The sequence below is a fragment of the Protobothrops mucrosquamatus genome, unplaced genomic scaffold (genome assembly GCF_001527695.2).
Source record: "Protobothrops mucrosquamatus isolate PMUCROS unplaced genomic scaffold, P.Mucros_1.0 scaffold124, whole genome shotgun sequence".
Classification (NCBI taxonomy): Eukaryota; Metazoa; Chordata; class Lepidosauria; order Squamata; family Viperidae; genus Protobothrops; species Protobothrops mucrosquamatus.
The window spans coordinates 256,362-279,218 of NW_015386491.1; the positions used below are offsets into that span (position 1 = coordinate 256,362).

The 22,857-nt window shown below is 39.2% G+C and overlaps 1 protein-coding gene across 1 annotated transcript in view; it reads left to right on the top strand.

The window, feature by feature from the left end:
- BPTF (bromodomain PHD finger transcription factor) overlaps positions 1-22,857 on the top strand; it is an 82,299-nt gene that overhangs the window by 35,325 nt on the left and 24,117 nt on the right. Inside the window, exons 13-22 of the mRNA XM_029283533.1 lie at positions 248-2,582; positions 5,650-5,774; positions 8,229-8,357; positions 8,461-8,611; positions 9,950-9,992; positions 13,720-13,972; positions 19,417-19,568; positions 20,613-20,736; positions 21,453-21,673; positions 22,333-22,555. Coding sequence (XP_029139366.1) covers positions 248-2,582; positions 5,650-5,774; positions 8,229-8,357; positions 8,461-8,611; positions 9,950-9,992; positions 13,720-13,972; positions 19,417-19,568; positions 20,613-20,736; positions 21,453-21,673; positions 22,333-22,555 — 3,756 coding nt within the window. The remainder of the gene's footprint in view (positions 1-247; positions 2,583-5,649; positions 5,775-8,228; positions 8,358-8,460; positions 8,612-9,949; positions 9,993-13,719; positions 13,973-19,416; positions 19,569-20,612; positions 20,737-21,452; positions 21,674-22,332; positions 22,556-22,857) is intronic.

Below are 22,857 nucleotides of genomic sequence, written 5' to 3' on the forward strand. Positions count from 1 at the left end.
ACTATTGTTGATGCTGTACATAAGGGTGGGGAACGATGGCCCCTTTATGACCTGTGGACTTTGACTCCCAGAATTCCTGAGCCAGGCACATGTCATAAAGGGGCAATCGTTCCCTACCCCTGCTGTACATAATGATGGGAATAAGTTATATAATTGGAAGCTGTCCTGGTTGGGGAGCTCTGACTTGGGTTTGTTAGTATGTGTTAAATAATAAAGTGTCCTACTGATTAAACATTATTCTTTATAGATGAAAAAGGAATCTGTGAAAATGATAAAGACATCAAGGAAGAACCTATGGAAATAGATGAAGTAAAAATGGATACTTCCCCCAAATGTGAAGAAACTCCAATCAGTGCAGATTTAATAAATGTTAGTGAAGGTTTTCACTTAAGGACATGTTACAAAAGGAAAGTGAAAACATCAAAATTAGATGGACTACTTGAAAGAAGAGTAAAACAATTTACACTAGAGGAAAAGCAGCGATTAGAAAGAATTAAACTTAAAGCTGCTTCCAATTCCTCAGATTGTAAATCTCTGAGTCCACAAAGGAATACAGATGCTCTACCATTAGTTAAGGCAGAAACAGATGAAAAGAGAGCCCATAGTTTAGGTACAAAGCAATCTGAAGATCCTGTTAAAGACTGTTTGTCACCTAACAATATCCACTTCAATAAAAACAGTGAATCAGTCCAATCCTTGTCTTGCTTGAATAGACTTTTAGATGAAGAATCAGACCTCATTTCCGATCAGTGCTCAGATACTCAATGTTTGGTAGCAGCAAATGCTCATGGAAGTGCTTCTGAACCAGTGGATACAGAGAAAAATAAAATGCTGAGTAAGGAGGATGATAATTCAACCATGGAACATTCTCAAGCAATAGACAATAAAGAATCAACCAAATGCAGTGTGTTAGAGGACAATGAAAAAAGCTCAGAGGAAATCACAGGACCTAATTGTGAAGATAATATACAGCCAGAAGGAATTGAACAGAACTGTGAAAAAGACACTGCATCTCTCATTAAGAAAGAAAATGAAACATTGAAAACTAAAAATCAGGGCTGTGATTCTGTAGAAGCTTGTAATTTAGAGGATCATCATGCAGCAAATAACATAAATGCGAGTCTACCTAAAAGCAGTGAAGATGCATCTGAACCAAAGATTGCATTAAATCCCAAGCAAGACCTTGAAGGTCTGAAATCATTGCGAACTGAGCTTATTTCAGAAAAGGCATTTGAAGCCCAGATTCCTGACATCATAGGAGAAAACATCATTGATGAAATTACACACTGTAAAATTGCTGAAACAAATGGTAAAAAGCTAGAGCAGGCAAAGTGTGATCCTCCAACTTCCATAAGCAAGTGCATCGATCAGATTAAAAGCATTGCTGATAAAAACAACAATAAAAATGGAGAACATGATGTCCAGATGGACAGAGGAAAGTCAGCAACATATCAGATGAATGGAAAAGATGCTGATTTTAAAGTATTACCAAATGAAGAATGCTTAAAAAGAGAAGCTCTTGCAGAAGCTGAGAGTAATCTTGACTCTAAAGTCAATAATATTAATAAAAACAATCTGCTAGGTAAAACATTTCCCTCTAATGAATCTGTAAAACCATTTATGAATGGAGATATCGCTGTGGAAGATGTGGATGAGAGAAGAAATTCAGACAATGAGTTTTCTATGGGGAGTTCTGTGGATCCCAACTGTGATTCTAGAGGTGGTGTTTTACCTCAGGGGGATACATCTCAAGATAGTGGAAGAAAGCAGTGTTCTTCTGAAAGATCTAGTCCGGTTGATGATGCATCCATCACAGCTGTCCATTCCTGTAACGAGAACAGTATAAGTAGTGAAACAGAATGCATGGAAATTGAGTCTTCGTGTGTTAAGAAAGCTGCCCTCTCGCCTGTAATTTCATGCGAAGAATCTAGTTTGAGTAACGACTTTCCTGATCAGAATGGACTGCAGACACACAGAATTAAAAACACCAATGGAGAAAATGCAGTGAAAGCAGTTGTGACAGAAGTGACCACCACGTCTACCATTTCTACAGAATCAAAAACTGTTTGTAAAATGTCAGAGCTTTCAGCAGTCAAGGAGGATAAAGAACGTGTGATGTCATCAACTGAAAATTGTTCCATATCCACTATAACAACCACAACCACCACCACTGTAACAAAGCTTACCACTCCCACAACCAACAGTAGTACCGATGTTATTTCTGTAAAAGAGCATAGTAAAACCGTGGTTACGACGACAGTGACTGATTCCTTAACCACCCCGAGTGGAACATTGTTGACTTCTATGACAGTCAGCAAGGAATATTCCACACGGAACAAAGTGAAACTAATGAAATTTACAAGACCTAAAAAAACTCGTTCTGGAACAGCATTGCCGTCTTATAGAAAGTTTGTTACTAAAAGCAGCAAAAAGAGCATATTTGTTTTACCCAGCGATGACTTGAAGAAGTTGGCAAGAAGAGGAGGGATTAGAGAAGTTCCTTGTTTCAACTATACTGCTAAGCCTGCTTTGGACATCTGGCCTTACCCATCGCCAAGACCAACTTTTGGCATCACTTGGAGGTACAGTGTTATAACAATGTTTAAAAAAATGGAAACACTGAGTGGGAGAAGATTTGGTTGTGCATATGTTGTGAATGTATTATAATCCAGTACTTAATTGTCATCACTTAAAAATCTTTTTTTTTTTAAACAAATTTCATTGGTTTTTTAATTCTTAGAACAAAGTGCTCAAGACACACCGTGGTGCTGGGGTAATCAAACCTCCAGAAATAAAACCATATATGAATAACTCAAATCAATACATCAAATGTTCCTTCTCTATTTCCCTCAAATAGCTTAATATATTTAAAATAGTCATTTCTAATTTAAATTTCTATTAATCCTAAACCTGTTTTGGAGCTTTATGAATTTACAATTACCGTAATCAAATTTAACTTTAAATAAACACATTATCAATTCAGGTATCCCTTCCAGGTATATTCTAGTTCCTTAATTTTATCATAAGTCTTGTTTATTTCTTCTTCCACTAATATCTCCTAATTAAAATAAAATATTAGTCTATCCTATACATATCTAATCCATCAATCAATCAATCTCTTTAAGATTACAAGATAATATCAAACCTTAAATCATTTCAGTCCATTGGACGAGATTCAAATTTCATCCAATTAATTATCATACCTAATAACATTCATATTATCAAACAAAAAGATCATCTTATTAAATTAACATTCAATTATTAAGTCAATCCAAATCTAAAACACTCTTCAATTTTCTTCATTCCATTACATAATAGTTTTCATACAAATAAACCTATTATTCCAAAAAATACATTCTTAATCTATTTAATATATATATTCTAATAATCACCCATTTTTCTCTTAGTTCTAACTCAAAATCTTAGTCCTTAAATCAATCCATAGCTCTACAGTGCCTTTGATCCATTACATATAATTTTAAATTTCTCTTTTCAGTCTTGTTCTGGCCTTCTTTTTGTGCCAGGCAGGTTTCCATAATAAAGCTTCCCTTTCAGCCGATAGGTCTCTCTTTGTTGCTTGTAATATCATTTGAGACAATAAAAAGCATCCTGACCTCTGCATTGGACATCTATTTCTCTTATCCTTAAAGCCTCATTGCTTTAAAGGATCAAATCTCAGTCTTTGATTTTTCTGATCCTCAAAGATATAGATGTGATGCTTGTAAGGTAAAATAAATTCCTCTTTGATCTCAATTGATTCCTCTTCTAGTATGTTTTGGTTTGTAGAAATCTTTTCCAATATAAGTTTAAGTTTAATTGTGAATAAGGTTTCTCCATTTTAATAGTAATTGAAGATAATCCCTTTATTTTTTTAGTGGAGGCTGTAATTAATAAAACTTAAGAAATATCCACCCACACAATTCCCACAGCTGCATCAGCTTATCTTTTCTCTTCAAGAATAGTTTGAAGGTCAAGTCCTTCTCATCTCCAAACAATAATCAGCAGTTGCAATGTTAACTTTTCGCCACTAGATGTTCTCAGTAGATTAAAAAATCTTTTCCAGACACCATTTTCCCCCCTTTTTTCTGTCTTTTAAAGGAAAAAGTGGAAAAAGAAATAATCTTCCAGTATAAAATAATAGTACAGCTCAGAAAAGAGTTTTTTATGTACCCCAAAGTAAATGAGAATAAAGTGTAGTCTTTAAAATTTTTTGTTCTATCCTTTTGTTCAGCGCCTTTGTTCCCATGCATACAAAAGCTGCTTTTTCAAGACAGGGAAATAATTCCAACAAAGCTTTTACAGGCAATAAAAAAACAGAATAGGGTGAAGAGAGGAGCAGAAGGGGTCTCACCCGGATCATCCGCGGTGGGTCTATTACGCTTAGATGTAATTGTGACTTTCGGCTGGTGCAGCAGGGTAATCGGCCATCTTGCAGGACGATCTTTGCTCCGTCGGCCCTAAGGAAATAGCTGGAGCCACGGGAGAAGCTGCCACCCTCCCACCAGCAAGCCTCCTCCTCGGTGGTCGCCCCTCCAGGGCGACTTTCGACCCACTAGAGGGTCTACCGGCGAAGAAAACCCGGCCAGAGTGGAGATGAGTCTCCAGACACGACCGGCGTCGCCGCGTACCGGAACCGGAAGTCCCCTTCATCACTTAAAAATCTTAATTACTTATGATTTTGTCCCTTAGATACTGGACCTGTACTTAACAGGAGAATAATATTCCTTGTACATGTATTTAGAAAGAAAGATTTATTGGCTGCTTCTCGGTCAGGATATGGAACAGTATTGGGGTAGGGAACCTTGTATCTAATGCAAATTTGGCAGTTTTTTGCATCTGATATGTGGAGTGATAATGAAGAAGGAGAGTTTGCAGAGGGTATGCAATTGTAGGGATTAAATATCCTGAAAAGTACCCACTGAGACCAAAAACTAGAAAGTAGAAATATCCTGAAATCCCATTGTTTTTAACTTGAGGCTCTTAGAATGAATGCAGCCTAAAGAAATGAACACTGCAAACAAATTATTATTTTAAGATTAATCAAAAGGACGGGTGGAAAACTCTGATATCCAGTGCTGAGCTATGATACAGAATTATAGGTAGTCCTTGACTTGTGACCACAATTGAGCCCAAAATTTATGTTGCTAAGTGAGAAATTTGTTAAGTGAGTTTTGCCCCATTTTACGACTTTTTTGCCACCTTTGTTAAGTGAATCACTGCAGTTGTTAAATTAGTAACACAGTTGCAAAGTGGATCTGGCTTCTCCCTTGACTTTGCTTGTCAAAGGTCACAAAAGGGGATCACATGACCCGGGACACTGCAGCTATTATAAATATGAGCCAGTTGCTGAGTGTCCAAATTTTGATCATGTGACCATGGGGATGCTACAACGGTCATAAGTGTGAAAAATTTCACTTTTCTCAGTGCCATTGCAATTTCGAACGGTCACTAAACGAATGCTTGTAAATCAAGGACTGTCTGTAATGACTGCTAGTACTATGTGTGCTTCTATATGTGAAAGTGCACTCCATTTTTAACTATGATTGAAAGAAAAACATTTTTATCTCAGAAGATCTATGGCATTTAAGCTGTTTCTTTTAGGATATTGAAGGTGGCCAGCCAATGAATTACTTTTTGGTTTTTTCCCAGGTACCGACTTCAGACTGTAAAATCTTTGGCAGGGGTTAGCCTCATGTTGAGGTTACTGTGGGCATGCCTAAAGTGGGATGACATGGCTGCCAAACCGCCACCAGGAGGAGGAACTACACGGACAGGTAGAGTTGACTTTCAGAAATCTGGATTAATTAAACAGTTTTGCAAAATGTGTAATATATTATGGGAACTAGAACTCTGAAATCAATTATTTTTATGGAATTCTGTTTTGGGTTACTTTATATTTATATTACACTTTTTGTTCCCAATATATTATATTTGGATGAATATGAATGAAACTGAAACTAATTTCAGTCCATGATTTAACAGGAAACTATGGTCACACTACTAAGCACAGACTAAAACAATTTATATAGCAAGAGGAAGATATTAATTACAAAGAAGATATCCAGAAATGCCGGCCATTGGCACTTTCTAGAATTGCATCATACCTGGATTCTGTTGAACAGAAAATTCAAAGCATGCTGACATTGGTTTCAGAGGAAAGCATTCCCTGGTATTAGAAACCAAACTCAAGCATAAAAGACAGCACATTTCATTTAACCATGACTTTTCTGTGAGGTCTAAATTGGGGGAACTGGTTAAAGTACTTCGTATGAACTAAAATGACAAACTGGCTTCCATTGTTCTTTTATAGAGAGCTGCATTTTACCTGTTGGAATATTATAATAATGCTGGTTTAACAGACTTGGGAGCCAAGTTCTTGATACTCATTTCCATAAAGCATTGCTTATTAAGACATTATATCTGAATATAAATATAACCTGTAACTTGATTTTTAGCTGGTCAGGCTCATTTTTTATTAAGTCTTTCAATCCTTTAGTATTCCATCAATATTGGGAGTTCAGGATAACATAATTTCCTGGAGATTAGATATCTCTGTCCCTACTGGTTCTCTGTAAGGCCCTAAAGACCTGTTTTTATGGCCAAGCTTTGGGCCCAGGGTATGTGGTTGAGCCAGTATCTTGGAACTGAATGATAACTTTTTGTTATGGTCCGAAATATCATAAGCATCTTTGTCGATTTGCAGAGCTTCAGAATACACAAGACAGATATCAGTTTAAAAATCAATCCTCAAAATAATTTAAAAAAAACAATGTAAAAACCAGTGCAAAACCAGTTAAAACTCTTTTAGTTTTGGTTTCAGTACAGTTTTTAATAATATTTTATTCTGTATAATTTTTAATGTTTTAATTATTATTTTTACTTGTTTGATAACTTGTAAGCTACCCAAGAGTCACCTTGTAGAGGAGGTGGGTGGCATAAAGATTTAATTAATTAAATTAATCCAAACGTATAGACTGCTTGCAAGAGAATACTGCTTAATTTGGATTCATTTTTAATATAATAGTCATTTAATTGGTAAACCTGCACTGCTTAGCATTTGCCAGAAGTTACTGAGGGAGAATATCATGGAGTTTTGGGATTGAGTCTTGATCATTGTCACTGAACTTTTCCAGACCAGAATTTGTTTGGGCATGACAATATAAAATGCATTTCCCTTTTTTTCCCCTACTTCTGTGCAGATGTTTTCTTGCCTCCAAATGCAGCAGGCTACTATAGATTCCTTCTGACACAGATCACAACTATTTGCTTTACAAAAGGGTTTTGAAGTTGGTTCAAGGGCTATAGAAGGCAGAGTTCTGAATTAGTCAATGAGTTACTCATTTTCTGGCTGGTAGAAAACACATTTCTGTTTCTCATCTTAAGGTTTTGCAGTTAGAAATTGCAGTAGCCTTTTCTTTTTTTGTCTGTTCTGTTACTCTTTAATTATTATTAATTATTGTTTAAAATTATGGCTATTCTGCGTTTTATCTTAAAGATCTTATGTTCAAAACATGCAGCTATTTTCATCAAATAAATATAAGAGTGCAGGTAGTCCTCGACTTAACGACCACAACTGAGCAAAAATTTGTGTTGCTAAGCAAAGCAGTGAAGTGATTTATTCTCATTTTATGACTTTTGGCCACAGTCGTTAAGTGAATCATCGCAATCATTAAATAAATCATTTGGTCATTAAATGAATCTTGTTTCCCCCATTGACCTTGCTTGTTGGAAAGTGGTGATCACATGACCTCGGGACAGTGCAACTGTCATATAAATACATGCCATTGCCAAGGGCCCAAATTTTGATCACGTGACCATGGGGATGCTGTAACAGTCGTAAGTGTGAAAAACAGTCATAAATCACTTTTTCAGTGCTGTTGTAACTTTGAATGGTCACTAAAGGAATTTATAAGTTGAGGGCTACATGTAATATTAGTCACATTTCTGTACTTCATTTCATTTTCATTTTGAGGTTTACCTCATCAGTAACTTAAGCCTAAAGTTACAAAATTGTAAAGAGTATCCTGACATATTGCACAATTGATTAAAACTTTTCTTAATAATGGAGGTTAAATATGAAATACCAGCATGGGTTTGGGGGTGGGGTTCTGCACGTATGCTAAAACAAACTATATGTGTTGCTTTTAAACCAAAACTCCAGAACTTCAGCTAACGTTTGTGGTAATGTCTTTTTACATTGGTGAATGAATGTTCAAATATATTTCTAGAAACATCAGAAATGGAAATTACAACGACTGAAATAATCAAACGGAGAGATGTTGGGCCATATGGGATTCGATCAGAGTACTGCATACGGAAAATTATTTGTCCTATTGGTGTTCCAGAGGCCCCCAAAGGTAAACATGTGTATAAAATACACAAATAACCTAGACAGACGAATATGACCTATGTTCATACTGATATTTAACTGAGAATTGATTGGCGTTGCTTTTTTGTCAGAAACGCCAACCCCTCAGAGGAAGGGTCTTAGATCGAGTGCTTTGAGGCCCAAAAGGCCAGAAACACCAAAGCAAACAGGACCAGTCATAATTGAAACCTGGGTGGCAGAGGAGGAGTTGGAATTATGGGAGATAAAAGCATTTTCTGAAAGGTAAGGTGACAACTGAAACCTGTTCTAGCTATACCGAGGTACATATTTGAATGTATTTATTTGAGTTATGCCAGTTGGTTTAACAAACAAACTGAAACCTCAGAAAAATCACAGAACTGTAAGTGCAGTTCAGAAAATACAAACGGGAAAAAAATTCCCTTCTTGATACCATTGTTTCTTCATTTCAGTGAATGTAATGCTAAAAAAAAAAAAAAGCTGTTGAGGCTGTTAAACTGATTACAGTTAATAAAACTGTACAATCCCTTTTGTTTCCTATTTCTTCATTTCTATTCATTCTCTTGCATAGTTACAATCTATCAAATTATGTATTGGAATTTCTTTTGTATACCCTTTCTTTCCCTAGCTTTCTAGTCATTCTACTCAGGTCCAAAATCTTGTTTAGTTTTTCCAGGTTTCCTTTTTTTTAACCTGTTTGTACTCAAGAAAATACAAATTTTGAAAAGTGGAAACTTGTCAAATTTCAGTATCCCTACCCTTTCCGTTTATCTTATCATGAGATCAAAGTTTGCCTTATTAATGGGATGGGCAGCATATAAATTTAATAAATAAATAACGATTGCATTTTGTAGTTTTATATCCTATGATTTCTTTGTCTTCATTTCTTGTGCTGCTTTTAGGAGTTGCTGGGCTTATTTTAGCACAAGGCAATAAAGTACCTTTCATATTTGTTGTATAATGCATTCCATAAGTCCTACCACAATAACAGTATTCTGTGGTGCTAATCAGAATTGATGCATTGGGTTGCCTCCCTCTGTCTTTATTTTGGGCACCTTCTGAGCTTTTTAAGATCTTTTTAAGATTTTGAGCTTTAAGCCCCTACTTCACTTACTAAAGTTATATCATTCATTGTTTCATCTAGCTAAACTGTTTAATCTGGATATTAAAATAGTTCAGCTAATGCAGCAGGCAAATCAGATATTGCAGGCAATGTCTTGAATTAAATTCAGAGGTGGTCAACAGTTGGTTCTAAAGGATATAAATGAAATTCCCCAATTCTCTTGTCATGGGAATGGCATAAGAAGAGCAACTGGGGACTACATATGGAAAATGTAATGAGATGTTCCTTTTTTTTTTTTTTATCTTCCAGCAGGAAATTTTTATTTGATCCCAGTTTCCTCTAGACTTGGAGAGGACCAGGTTTAAGGGCACTCATAAAATATTTCAGAAGGAAGAATAATGTATAACGTAGATCATGTTGACATTTGAAAATTCCAGGAACTTAGATGCACTATACTAATAGCTTTGAAATTAGTTCTCTTGATTAAAAATTGTAATTCCTTTATAATGGTCAGTATTTTCTATACTTCTTTTTTGCAGGGTGGAGAAGGAAAAGGCCCAGGCAGTTGAGCAACAGGCTAAGGTTAGTGAACAGAAGAAGGCAGAGGAGTTCAAGGCTCAAATGGAGACTCAACTCAAACAGCACCGATTGGCTGCCCAACAGGTGGGGTAGCCTTTTAGAAGTCCCACCTGTTAAAGTTTGCATTTATGTAGAATTAGCAAATTAGCATGGAAGTGTGTCTTCCTTGAACATCTTCTTATAAGTAAAAAATATATGAAACTTCCTAGTGGGAATCTAAATCTAAAACTTCAGATTTTTGACATTTGTTGTACTTGCTTATATTACACATTGTGTGGAATATGGTGGCTTTTCCGCAGGGTTGTATGCCTCTGCAAATTTATGTTGCAAAGCTATTAAGGTAAATGTTGACAGAATATATAATTTGGCAGGGTCTGGTGAATGTAGCTTTTGGCATTCCGCCAAGTAAGCGATCAGAAACACTTCCATGTTGGAGTGGAAATGGGATTCTTAGTTAGATATATTTATATATCCACTGATACAGAATTAATCTGCTGTGAATGAGACGTGCACACAAGGCTGACATCTGTCTGATAATTAACTGTCATTAACACTTGCTTTTCCTCTTACTCGTCATTGATTCTTTATGTTGCATCCATCTCGCTATTCCAAGCAAAATGTTCACTCAATTCAGGTTGTGCATTAATATAAAATATATATAAAATATAAAATGAAACAGAACACAGGTTCCTGGCATTCATGAACAAAACAAGCAATAATAGCAAAATGAGAAAAAGGAAGATTCATTAGAACCCCCTCTTTTCACGTGCTTTACTGACAAGGACATAAAAAAACCAGTTCTTTTAAGCACTCTAGGAAAGTGTTCAGTCTTTTCTTCTCTAGCAGACATGCTATTTCATACCAACTTCTTAGTTAAATGTTACAGTATAGCAACACAAATACAACTATCTGTTCTTATTAATAAAAGATTTAAGGTGTCAGAAACCATTCAACATCAGGACAGTATGAATATTCTTGCATATACACACAGAAATATATATATCAGAGTTTCAGAAGTCTATATTTACAAAATCGCTTCGTAATCGGTGTTGTGAATGTATTTATTTGCTTTCTTGCTATGGCTTGTGTGCCACTTAATTCTCAGTGGCTGACATCAAGCAACCACATGAAAATAAATCATAATACATCTAAATAATAAATCAATAAATCAGCTTGATCAATTATTAGTACATTACATTAAAATAATACAAAAGTAAGGAAGATAAAAGTTTTCAGATTTGTGCCAGCGGCTGCCTCCAAAAATAAACCTCCCCTGAGTGCACCGGCCAAGAAAAAGAAATCCTCATTATCCCCAGGTGGTTTCCTGAGAACCTGCGTTTTCAAATCTTTTCAGAAATCCAACAGAGTAGCTTGTTCTGACCTGAGGAGCAAGGTATTCCAAGCAAGGAATACCATCACCGAAAAAGCTGATGGCACTCCCTTGTAAAAGAGACCCTGGGAAGCCTTCTCTCCCAGCTCATACTGGGTGGACAGAGTTAATCTGGAGCCGGCAGTTTCAAAGATATCAAGGTCCTGAATTTTCAGATGGTCTTCCTCGGCAGCCTATCAAGAAATCATTACAGTAATCCAGGTAGATGATGACGAGGGCAGGACTAAATAGGCACTGTGCCTCCTGATCCAAGAATAACCACAGTTGATGCATCAAATACAATTCTGCAAACATTCCGGCTATTGTCTACTATTGAAGCAGGAGCTGGGGGGTCCCGAAAACCCCTCGGATTGCAGGTCAGCTCTGTCTGGGGTAGCACAATCTCCAACTAGAACTAATTTCTGTATTATTAGTTTTCTAATACACAGCAACTTCATCTTGCCAGGGTGGGGTCTGAAACTGTTTTTTTTCTATCCATTTCTTCGTAGACACCAGGTCTTGTCCAGTTGGGATCAGGGCTATTGTTTGTTTATTGATGCAACTTCGTCCCATACAGACTGGGACAAGCTTTCCTATTTCTGTTCCGTATCTGGGACTGAATCCTGTCTGAAAGAGACTCAGAGGACCCATTTCATTTCAGAAGTCACTGCAGATATATGCGTATTCCCAGAAATGTTCTTTAAAGATGAAGTGATGGCTTCTTTAAGAGGGAGCGTCCCATGTTTTTCCTACTGAGAGGGGAATGCCTTTCCCTCGTGGATGTGTTCACCATTTTCTAAACCCTTCCTTCTGTAATCTCTGTGGCTGTTTTCTCTAGCCTAATAGTGGAGGGGTCCAATCCACTGGATTCGTATCACAGAGGGTTGTGTCAACTTCTTCTGGATCCATATGTTCAAAATAAAAGTCTCTTGTCATCTCAGTTACCTAGAATTGCAGCTTTATCCAAAGCGCCTATAGTATACTATAAAAAATACTACCCAATTAAAATCTTACATAAGGCCCTATTGTCTTAAAAATGTATCAAATAAGGGTTTTTTGTTTTTTTTTAAAAAGAATTGGAGTCCAATATTTTTTTTAAAAAACCACTCTCAATTCAGTACTTAAATATTTTACTTTCACCTTCATAATAAAGACTTCACAGAGTGTTCCAAGCACTGCATATTACAATGGGTTGGATCCAGAGCTGCCATGTTACGGAATCTGGTGAATTGGATGTTCTCTGGAGGAATTCTCTTCTCAAGTAAAAGGTGCCAACCGTGCTGGATGCTGCCAGTCCATGCAAAAGAAGACCCCAGATATAGAATCTCAAAAAATCAGCAAAGGTCCTGTCTTTCCTTATCCACTCTTTCTTAGAAAGCTACGAAACAATTGTGCCGGTGCTCCTTCTTTCAAGTAGTGAGTGGGAGGACTGGATACAAGAGTAAGAGAAGCAGGAATTGTATGAAGAAGCTTCTCAAATACTGGCCAGGGATTCCCAACTCAAACAACTCTTAGCTGCTGTTGAAAATTTGCTTTCCAGGTTTGGGGATGCTTTGACACAAACCATGACTTAAGCATCCTATGATCTCAGTCAGGTCAGAATTTATTAACTTATGGATGTATTTATTGCTTTTCATGAATGCCGTCCTAAAGCACTCTTCAGTGGTGCTACAAAAATTCAAATTTAAAAGCGCCAAGTTACAGAAATGCTACCAATCAACAAAGAGCTCTTTGTAGTTCAATTTCTTAGCTGCTAAATTATAATATAGCAGGTCTCATATGGTCAAGACCTCAGTGGATAACAGCTTCTGTATTTTAATAGTCCTTGGCAACTTTGTTTGTAATGGCTAGCTGCGTCCGTTATAGTTGGCCTTTTCTTTACAAAATATTTTATCTCAAATTAGTGGAATATCCTGAAGGATGATGTAATTGAGCCTGTCCTTTGCACATTTATACAGTTGTATTTGCATATTTACATAGTTGTCCAGCTGTATTTAATAGTACTTGGTTCCAAAATATGTGCATGAAATTCAGCCTTAATTTATCTGATCTATAGTATGGAATGGGCAACTTCTAGGCCAGATTGCAAATCTACCGTCTCTGATTCATGGGACCATGTCTGGTATGATTGCCAAAACAGAAACAATAGATTCCTCCGCCCCCCCCCCAAAAAAAAACAACCCCTACCACATTTTGCCCATATAAGTGATATGACCTTGCCCTTTTTTTTGTCCCTCTCACCTGTACATCTCTTAATTACAAAAGTTGCCCACCTTTGTATTCTGGGGTAAGAATGATGATACAGTTGCATAGATTAATGAAAGCTATTCTTTGTGATATCATGATGTTTAACTCTCTTAGAAACGACTGGAACAACAGAAGCAGGTGCCTATCGTGTGTGGAGCGGCTGCAACTACTACAACTAGCAATACTGCGACCACAGTCTCCACTCCTCAGAAAGTTGTAGTAGGCCCGTTACCACGCTCCATGCCCAGTGGAGCCAAAGTAGTGCTGGCCACCAAAATGGGATCTCCAGCTACAGTAACATTCCAGCAGAACAAAAATTTCCATCAGACGTTTGCTACCTGGGTTAAACAAGGCCAGCCTTCAACAGGTAAAGACATTAGTTAAAAAAAATACTCTCCGTGGGTTGTCTTAACTTGGATCTGTAGTAACAGTTTTTTATTTGCAATATTGGAGCCTACTAATATACCATGGACGCCAGCTATGGTCTTTGGAATTACCGGGAGCTGCTGGGGAGGTTACAGCTAAGAGATAGTTTTACAGAGTTGCTCTTTGCCATTATCTGAACAGTGTAGCTCAGAAAGCTCCTTGTGTGTAGCTTCTTCTGGAGATGTCAGCTGAAAAGCAGAACCTTTACACTAACTGTCCTGAAGGCGCTTGTGTGATTGGCGCAGGCTGTTTTCCTGGAATTATTAAGCCTAACCAGAGAGTTCTTCAGAAAACATATCCCGCAATTGTGTACGATGGCAGTGCAACTTGTCAGCTTGGTATATTTCTATACTGCTTACAAGAGAATAAAAATTGCCTTTGTTGGATCAATCTGAGAGTCACTTGTGATCATTAAGTGAATCTGGCTTCTCCCACTGACTTTCCTTGTCGGAAGCCAACTGGGAAGGTTACAAATGGTGATTACATGGCCCTGAGTCAGTGCAATTGTCATAAATACATGCCAGTTGCCCAGTGCCCGAATTCACGTGATCACGGGGCTACTGCAACGGTCATAAGTGTGAAAAACGCTCATAAGTCACTTTTTTCAGTGCGGTTGTACCTTTGAATGGTCACTAAATGAGCGGTTGTAAGTTGAGGACCGCCTGTAGGCATTCTTACAGGGAGGGAGATTTTTTTGTAGAATTCTGAGCTCAGCAAACATGCAACTATGAATGATGTCAATGCCAAGGGTTTGTGTGTTCAACCTAGTTTCTTCCACGAAGTTTGGATATAAACCATGGAAACAAATCTCTGGGATAATGAAGATTTTTCCCCCCTTCTTTTTGCAAAAAGGAAATAACATTCTTTGTTCTGGGTAAGAAAGCACAAAGAATGTTATGTGTGCTGATTCTTTTGTAAGCCCCACTGACTTCAGTGGCTCCTGTTACAAGATATCTCATTCTCTCTGTCCTCCACCCTGTGTTGTTGAGGGGGAAAGTCTGTAATGGAGATTCTGTAGGGATAGAGCAGTGGTGGCAAACCTATGGCACGCGTGCCAGAGGCGCCACTCAGAGCCCTCTGGGCAAGCATGCCACTGCTGCCAGTAGCTTGCGCAGGTCCATTAGGCCGCCGCCGCCACCCAGAGCGGCAGCCCCACCAGGCACAAAGGAGGTGAAGCGGTCAGCTAGCAAGATCGAGTAGAGGTGGTAGAGCACGCCCACACCCAGCAAGCCAAAGGCCACCCCGAGCAGGGAAAGCTGGATCCCCATCGCCGCCATGGCCCCCCAGTCCAGCTAGGATTGCGTGCTTCTCCCCATCTATGCTGGGCTTCCTGCCCACTGCCCCACCTGCCAGAGACCCCCTGGATCTCCCCTAACCCTGCCCAGCTCCCGCAGGCGTCCCCTCCATGAGCAACATCGAGGTGGCCATGCCCACCCAGTTTGCCATGACAACTGCAGCCAAGCCTGCCCAGTGGGCCACGCCCACCCAGTGGGCCACGCCCCCGTGCGCCCCCTGAGGGCACCACAATGCTGATGCGGCCCTGGCACTTTGCGATAAATAAGTGGGTTTTCGGTTGCGGTTCAGGCACTCGGTCTCTAAAAGGTTCGCCATCACTGGGATGGAGACAGGCTAGAGAGGCCCTGTCTTGCAGATTCATCCTCTGTATATGGCAGAGAACAAAAGGAGGGTAGGGATGATGTGCTTGTCTCATTCCCTTGAAGTAAAGTGACAGTTTCACCTTTTGCATGTTTTACCTGCCTACCTGCAATTTATTATTTTTTATAAGTAACTCAAGGTGGCAACCACAGCTAATACTCCTTCCTCCTATTTTCCCCAGAATAACCACCCTGTGAGATGGTTGGACTGAGAGAGAGGGACTGGCCCAAAGTCACCTAGCCAGCTTTCATGGCTAAGACAGGACTAGAACTCCCAGTCTCCTGGTTTCTAGGCCAGCATCTTAACCATTACACCAAACAGGCTCTCATCAGTTTATTATTTTCTCCACCTGCACAGTTGCCTGCTTTCAATTATATCTTCCTCTATTATTGAATTCTAGAAAAATACAGGATGACCCTTCCTCCATTTGTGAAGAAAATTATTTGAGGGAAAGTTTAGTTAGTTTGTATATCAGTTGGGACTTGCCACAAAATCTTAGAGCGAGGAGCTTGTTGTTCCAACAACTCCTTCCCCCCCTCCAAGAATTGGTATTTAAACTAATTTGCAAGTTTACTGGATTAATTTAAATATTGTAATAAATATTGAAAATGTTTTTATGCATTACCACATCCATAGTGTTATAAAACTCAGTCTTGCCTTCCAACTCTTAACTAAAGGATTCTTTGGCCTTTTTTTTAACCAAGACTGTGTATTTAAAAGCCCTAGTGAATGCAGCTGCACTATATAATGATGTTGTCTTCTGGGAAACAACATTGAAATAGAAACGTTGTTGTTGTTGCTATTGATTGATTTATTGATGTGAGTTAATTGTCAAAAGAAATCTATACATTGGGATTTTTATTTTTTTTGGCCCCAATTTCTGGTTTATTTCGGTGGTCGTGCCGACGATGCAGTCGTTGGTGGTAAAGATCGTCACCAGTCTGAAAGGTCTAACGGTCGTCAGGTCATTGGTACCGCCCGTTTCACTAATGTTTCGACGGAGAAGGACGTTTATCGTTTTATCAACGACAATTACACGGTCGATGAGTTCCTCCATCCTTTTATAGTACTTTTTGAAAAAAAAAAAAATAAAAATGGAGGGTTTCCTAGTAAATTATCTATGACCTTTGTTTAGAGAAGGTTATTTGGGATTTGCTCATAATCTCTGTTTTAATTTCTCTGACTGGCATTTATTCACATTGGCGTCTATAAATTCCCGTGGAGTTGTCTTTCACAGTCTGAAGTGAGAAACATAGCTAGTGTTTAAAATCAGTGTCAGTACACGGTTTATCCATGGTAAACATTAAAGGAAGCTTAGTAGCAGACGAAAGGCCCAAGTTGCAATTTTTAATTTGATATCATTACATGTACTACTGGAGAATAATCAGGGCTTTTTTTCAGCCGCCGCGTTCCGGCACCTTTTTCCGGGCCGTCCGCACCGGAAATAGCCCCTCCCACACCGGAAATAGCCCCTCCCAAATTTTACTTGCATTCCTGTTCTCTAAAGGGGCGGTCCTAGGGTTTGATGAGGGCGTGGCCAGGTTTGAGTTCCGCCACCTTTTCTCCGAGAAAAAAAGCCCTGAGAATAATCATATTCACTATATTTAATTTTTATTATCTTTAAACGTAAATGAAATCAAGTTTAGTGATTGTCTATTATTTTTGATTGATTGATTGATTTATAACATTTATTTATTCGTAATATTTATATCAAACTCTGGGTGCCTCTCTATCACAATTACAACAACATCAATAATAAAACAATATAATACACATATTTCTAATACCATAAACATTTAAAACCTGGCATTAAAGCTGAGCTTTCAAAATACAGTCCCTCAGTTAAATCCTCTCAAAACCATCTCACCCTGTCTTAGCACCTGGGGCTAAGACCAGATCTTTAATGCTTTTTGGAAGGCTAGGAGGATAGAGGCCTGCCGAGCTTCAAGAGGAAGGCATTTCATAGGGCAGGGGCTGCCACAGAAAAGGCACCCTTCCTGATCCCATACGATGGCAATGTTTAAGGGAAGGGACAAGGAGTGTGCCCACCCTCTCTGAACTGGTAGGATGGGTAGATGCCCTTAGGAAGAGGGATCCCGCAGATAACTGCAGAAGTTGTGGCTGCTCCATCACTGAAGGCTTTTAAGAAAAGAGTGGACAGCTACCTGTCTGGAATGGAGTAGGATCTCCTGCTTGAGCAGGGAGTTTGGACTAGAAGACCTCCAAGGTCCCTTCCAACTCTGTTATTTGTTATAACCTGGCCCTCAGCCATATAGAACTTTAAAGATAATAAGCAGCACCTTGAGTTGCACCTGGAAGGAAACTGGAAGCCAGTGCAGTTTGCGCAACAGAGGTGTTATGTGGATAAGCCTAGGGGCATCCATCACTGTGCTGCCGCTGGACTAGTTCTGTGATCTTTAAGGACTAGTTTTGTGATCTTCAAGGACTAGTTTTGTGATCTTCAAGAGCAGTCAGCTTCATATAGAGGGTGTTTCAAAAATCCAAAGCAGGAAGGGACCAAGACACGAGTGTCAGCCCTCCCAGGTAAACCAGGCACAAAACATGACTAGATGAGCTAAATCTTCCTTATTGTAAGGCTATATTAACAAAATCTTGCAAGCCTTAAAGTACCAAAGTTTCCGCCTTGCTTGTCTGATTGTTCCCTAAGCAACATTTCTCCCTCATCCCCAACCTCATTCCCACAGTCCATTACATTGAGTGACCTGACAGTGAGGAAGGGCTCCCAGGCCAGAAAAGGGCACAATGAGCACAGCAGATGAATCTGTGCAAATGCACTGCTCCCGACATGGCTGCCACCTGATCCTCAAGTAGAAGCCTGGAGTCTAAGATAGGGGTCCTCAACCCCCGGTCCGGGGCCCAGTACCGGTCCGCGGCATGACAGAAACCGGTCTGTGCAAACAAACAAAGCCCCATCCACAGGATGCAGGCAGCACGCAAACCCACGCACCCTCCAGTCCACAAAAAGAATCTCTCTCCACGGATCCAGTCCCTGGTGCCCAAAAGGTTGGGGACCTCTGGTCTAAGAGATACAACTCAGTCTGGGCAGGGGAGGGGATGCCACCTCATATAGAGTCAGAGATGAAATATCATCTGGGCTTAGAGAGCCAAAAATCCAGAGTCATTCCATCTTGTTTGAATCAAAGCCGGTTCCTCCCCATCCAGATCCTTGCAGCCTCCGAACACTTGACCAGTACCACCCTAACATTTCCTGTCCAGCTAGGAGTGGAGATATATAACTGATAACACCCCTCTCCACACTGATGACCTTTCCTAGTGGTTTTATATAGATGTTAAAAATGAGAGATGAGAGCCCTGGGACATCCCACGTTGCTGGGGCCTAGGTCTCGACCTCTCCTCTCCTACAACACAGACTGGAACTGGCCACGGAATCTATAACACAGTGCCTGCCACTCCCAAGCCCCAAAGCCTGTCCAGAAGGATACCATCGTTGATGGCATTAAAAAAAACCATCAAAAAGTGTTAAATGCTTGTATTCACTGTATTCAACGTTGTGAATGCAGAATAGACTCGTTCAGCCAAAATGTTATTTAATTCACAAATCTAATCCTTGACATTTGTGATACAATTTTGTTTTAAAGTTGGAATCTTAAAACAAAAATCCACCAGAGTAGCACTTTAAAGAATATGTGTGTTATCTTGTGACTTGGCAACGCTTTTAAATTAATAAATACATTGCTCTCCCAATAGGCGTAGTTCAGGTGCAGCAAAAAGTGTTGGGCATCATTCCATCAACTACTGGAGCAAACCAACAAACATTTACTTCATTCCAGCCAAGGACAGCAACTGTAACTATTAGGCCAAATAATACAGGGACTGTTTGTACAACAAGTGCTTCACAAGTAAGTTTCACTCTTTCTTCTATTAGGATAATACAGGGTTTATTTGAGTCACTTGGGGATGGTTTCAGTTTGTATTATTAATTAGTACTGTAATACGTTGAAACCCTGTCTTTTTGGTTGCTCATGGGGACTTACATGGCAAGCCTATGCTGTGTGATGAATTGGGTCCAGATATAGTTTGGGGCCCAAAGTCACCCAGTGAGCTCTCAGGATGGAATGGACCTTTGAACCAGAGAACCCCTGATTCTGCATTTTACCCAATATGCCAGCTTGCTCTCAGATGTGTTAAGAATGTTGCATTTGTGAAGTACGCTATTGCCAAGCACAACACCATCATTAGATTTTCTTGATATTTCAGTATCAGTAATTGTAAATGTTCCATAGGCTAGTTCAGGGGTAGGCAACCTTGGCTCTTTTATGACTCGTGGACTTCAACTCCCAGAATTCCTGAGCCAGCATGGCTGGCTCAGGAATTCTGGGAGTTGAAGTCCACGAGTCATAAAAGAGCCAAGGTTGCCTGCCCCTGGGCTAGTTAAACTGGATTGATTTTCTGTGTTAAATATGTGCATGTGTGAAGCAATACATGTATAAGGCAACCTGGTGAATACTGTTCAGTTGACATGGGGCAATATTGACTAGCAGTTCTGGGTGACATACGATTCAGATGTTACTCTGTCAAGATATCTGGAGTAGATTACTCAGATATGAAATGTCTGAGAATATGTCATTTGCATTTTTCTTTTTACCATAAACTGGCTGTCATGTTGGGGAGAGAGGCTGCAGCTACTGCTACTGCTGAATGAAGCTATATGCAAAAAAAGTGTTAAAAGAGTATGAACAAAAGAACAGAGGTTGAAATAGAAAAAAAAGTAGTTTGATTTTTTTAAAAGCTTTCTTGTGGCTCCCTGTGAAGAGTATTTTATTTTCATAGCTTTGTTTTGTATCCTTGGACAACTTTTAATCTCTATATAAGTTGCTTTTGACATATCTGCTGTTCTTTGCAGGATTAGAAAAAGTTGAACAGTTTGTTTGTAACTTATTCAGGTAATGCCTGGGACACCTCTTCGTCCTGGAATGACGGTCATCAGAACCCCTCTTCAGCAGTCAGCTCTAGGAAAGACCATCATCCGGACACCGGTAGTCGTACAGCAAGGTGTTCTTCCAACCAGTAGGCTATTTTTTAAAAAATAATTTCCAGTATGTGCAGGTTGTGGTTCGTTTCTCCATTTTCAATTTTCTTCTGTATCTTCCCACTTATTCAAATGTGTCTAGTTGAAGGATTTGAATTTAAATAATTGATAACACTCTTATAGCTTTAAGATTCAATCCCTATTACCAGTACTAAAAGTTAAATGGCTGGTTGCATTTTGTAATCCGTAGTTCCTTTTTCCTATTTGAATCAAACGGGATCAAAACTGATGCTTAGGCTTGGGCAAAGAACTCATGCTAGTACTACAATCTTTGTTCCTTTTTGAATAGTTAACCTCAATCACAAAAGATTGCTAAAAGTCTCTACTGTTTCAAAAACATTTGCTATGCAGCATTGGAAGGTCTGTTTGAGATACCCAATTCCTAAGTCCCCTTGGAGCGTCAGAATAAAGCGAACATTTCTGTAACATTCTGTCCTATAAACAATTGCATTCGGTAGGTTAAAAATAATTCGTCAGAATATTGTTAACTGTGTGACAATATAAACTCTTTTCAGCCCTTTGAACCAACTCTGTTTCTGTTAAACAGTGTACTGTTGATTTTTCTGGTTAACGGATCTTACTATTTAAGAAGAAAAATACAGGTTTTTCTTTTTTTAAATGAATGGGTGGGTTAATTTTTTTAATAAGTGCTATTGGCCAAAGGATTGAAAAATCCTGTGATATGTTAACACAGGCCAGACACAACAAGTGGTCACCCAGATCATCAGAGGTCAGCCTGTGTCAACAGCCGTGTCCAGCCCTACTACTGTTTCTACCAGCCAAAAGGTGGCAACCGCTCCAGGAATACCTTCACAGCACATGCAGCCACAAGCTGCTCCACCACATCCTCCTCGGCCTCAACAGGGACAGGTGAAGCTTACCATGGCACAGCTCACACAACTCACACAAGGACAGGTAAGCAATCAAGATTTGGGAGACAGGGACTCATATAATGAGCAAAGGATCATAGTAAGCCCACCCCAAAAAGGTATCTTTATCAGGAAATCTCTCAGGCAGAGAGAACTCAGCGTTCAGTGATATTCCACTGAATTTCAGCAGCACCGTTTCAGAATCTCCAGAAGCTGCAAAATGGGGTTTGGGGAATTGTTGTTGCTCTGCTGTTTAGAATGAATTATGTATTCAGAAAAAAAGACTGTAGCTCTTTTCAAGGGGTAAGTTTTATTATAAAGGGAAACTACAGAAGGGCTTGCAAATTTTATCCTACTTTTCAGAGATATTTTTCTTCATCTTTAGTTTTAGTTCTCCGCTTTTTTGCATACTGTGTGCATTTCTTCAGTGTATTTGGGTGCTTGAAATGCAAGTTGTGAGATGCCAAGAGATTCACATCATGTTATCAAAGTTTCTCCTTCTGGTTTTAAATTTTGATGGGTTAATGCTACGACAATTGGTAGGAAATTTTCTTCTTTTTAGAAAACATCTATATTATAGACAGTGCAGATTGTAATGTCCATATTAACTCTTATTGGGTTCCAGTTCAGAACATAAAGCAGCCTTGGCTGCTTTTACTGACATTAACAACTTTTGCTTTGTGTTTTTGTCTATCTTCCTCTTAGGGTGGCAGTCAGGGATTAACTGTAGTAATTCAGGGTCAGGGTCAAACAACTGGGCAGTTGCAGTTGATCCCACAAGGTGTGACAGTAATCCCAGGTCCAGGTCAGCAATTGATGCAAGCCGCTATGCCAAACGGTACCATTCAGCGCTTTCTGTTCACCCCATTATCTACAGCAGCTACGGTAGCCAGCACTACTTCCACAACAGTTTCCACCTCAACATCAGGTATACTTTTTGTGTTTAATGTTCACCAAAAAAAGGGGGGAATTCAGCATTTTGATGAAAGCTTTAAAATGTCCGTTTTTTTCCCCAAGGTGATGATTGGGAGAAAATTGAATGACTGTTGGGCAGAAGAATAATTAGCTTTGTTGCTATTTTTGTTTTGGGAGCACCTGGATGGAGTTTGGGTTGCAATGCTAGACTGCACCCTAGTTGGGGGAGTGCATGTTTCAGACGTGAGCAGAAGAAGAACGGAGCGGTGCCCTGTGGAGGAGTGGGAGAAATAATTTCACAGCTCTCTAGTGGAA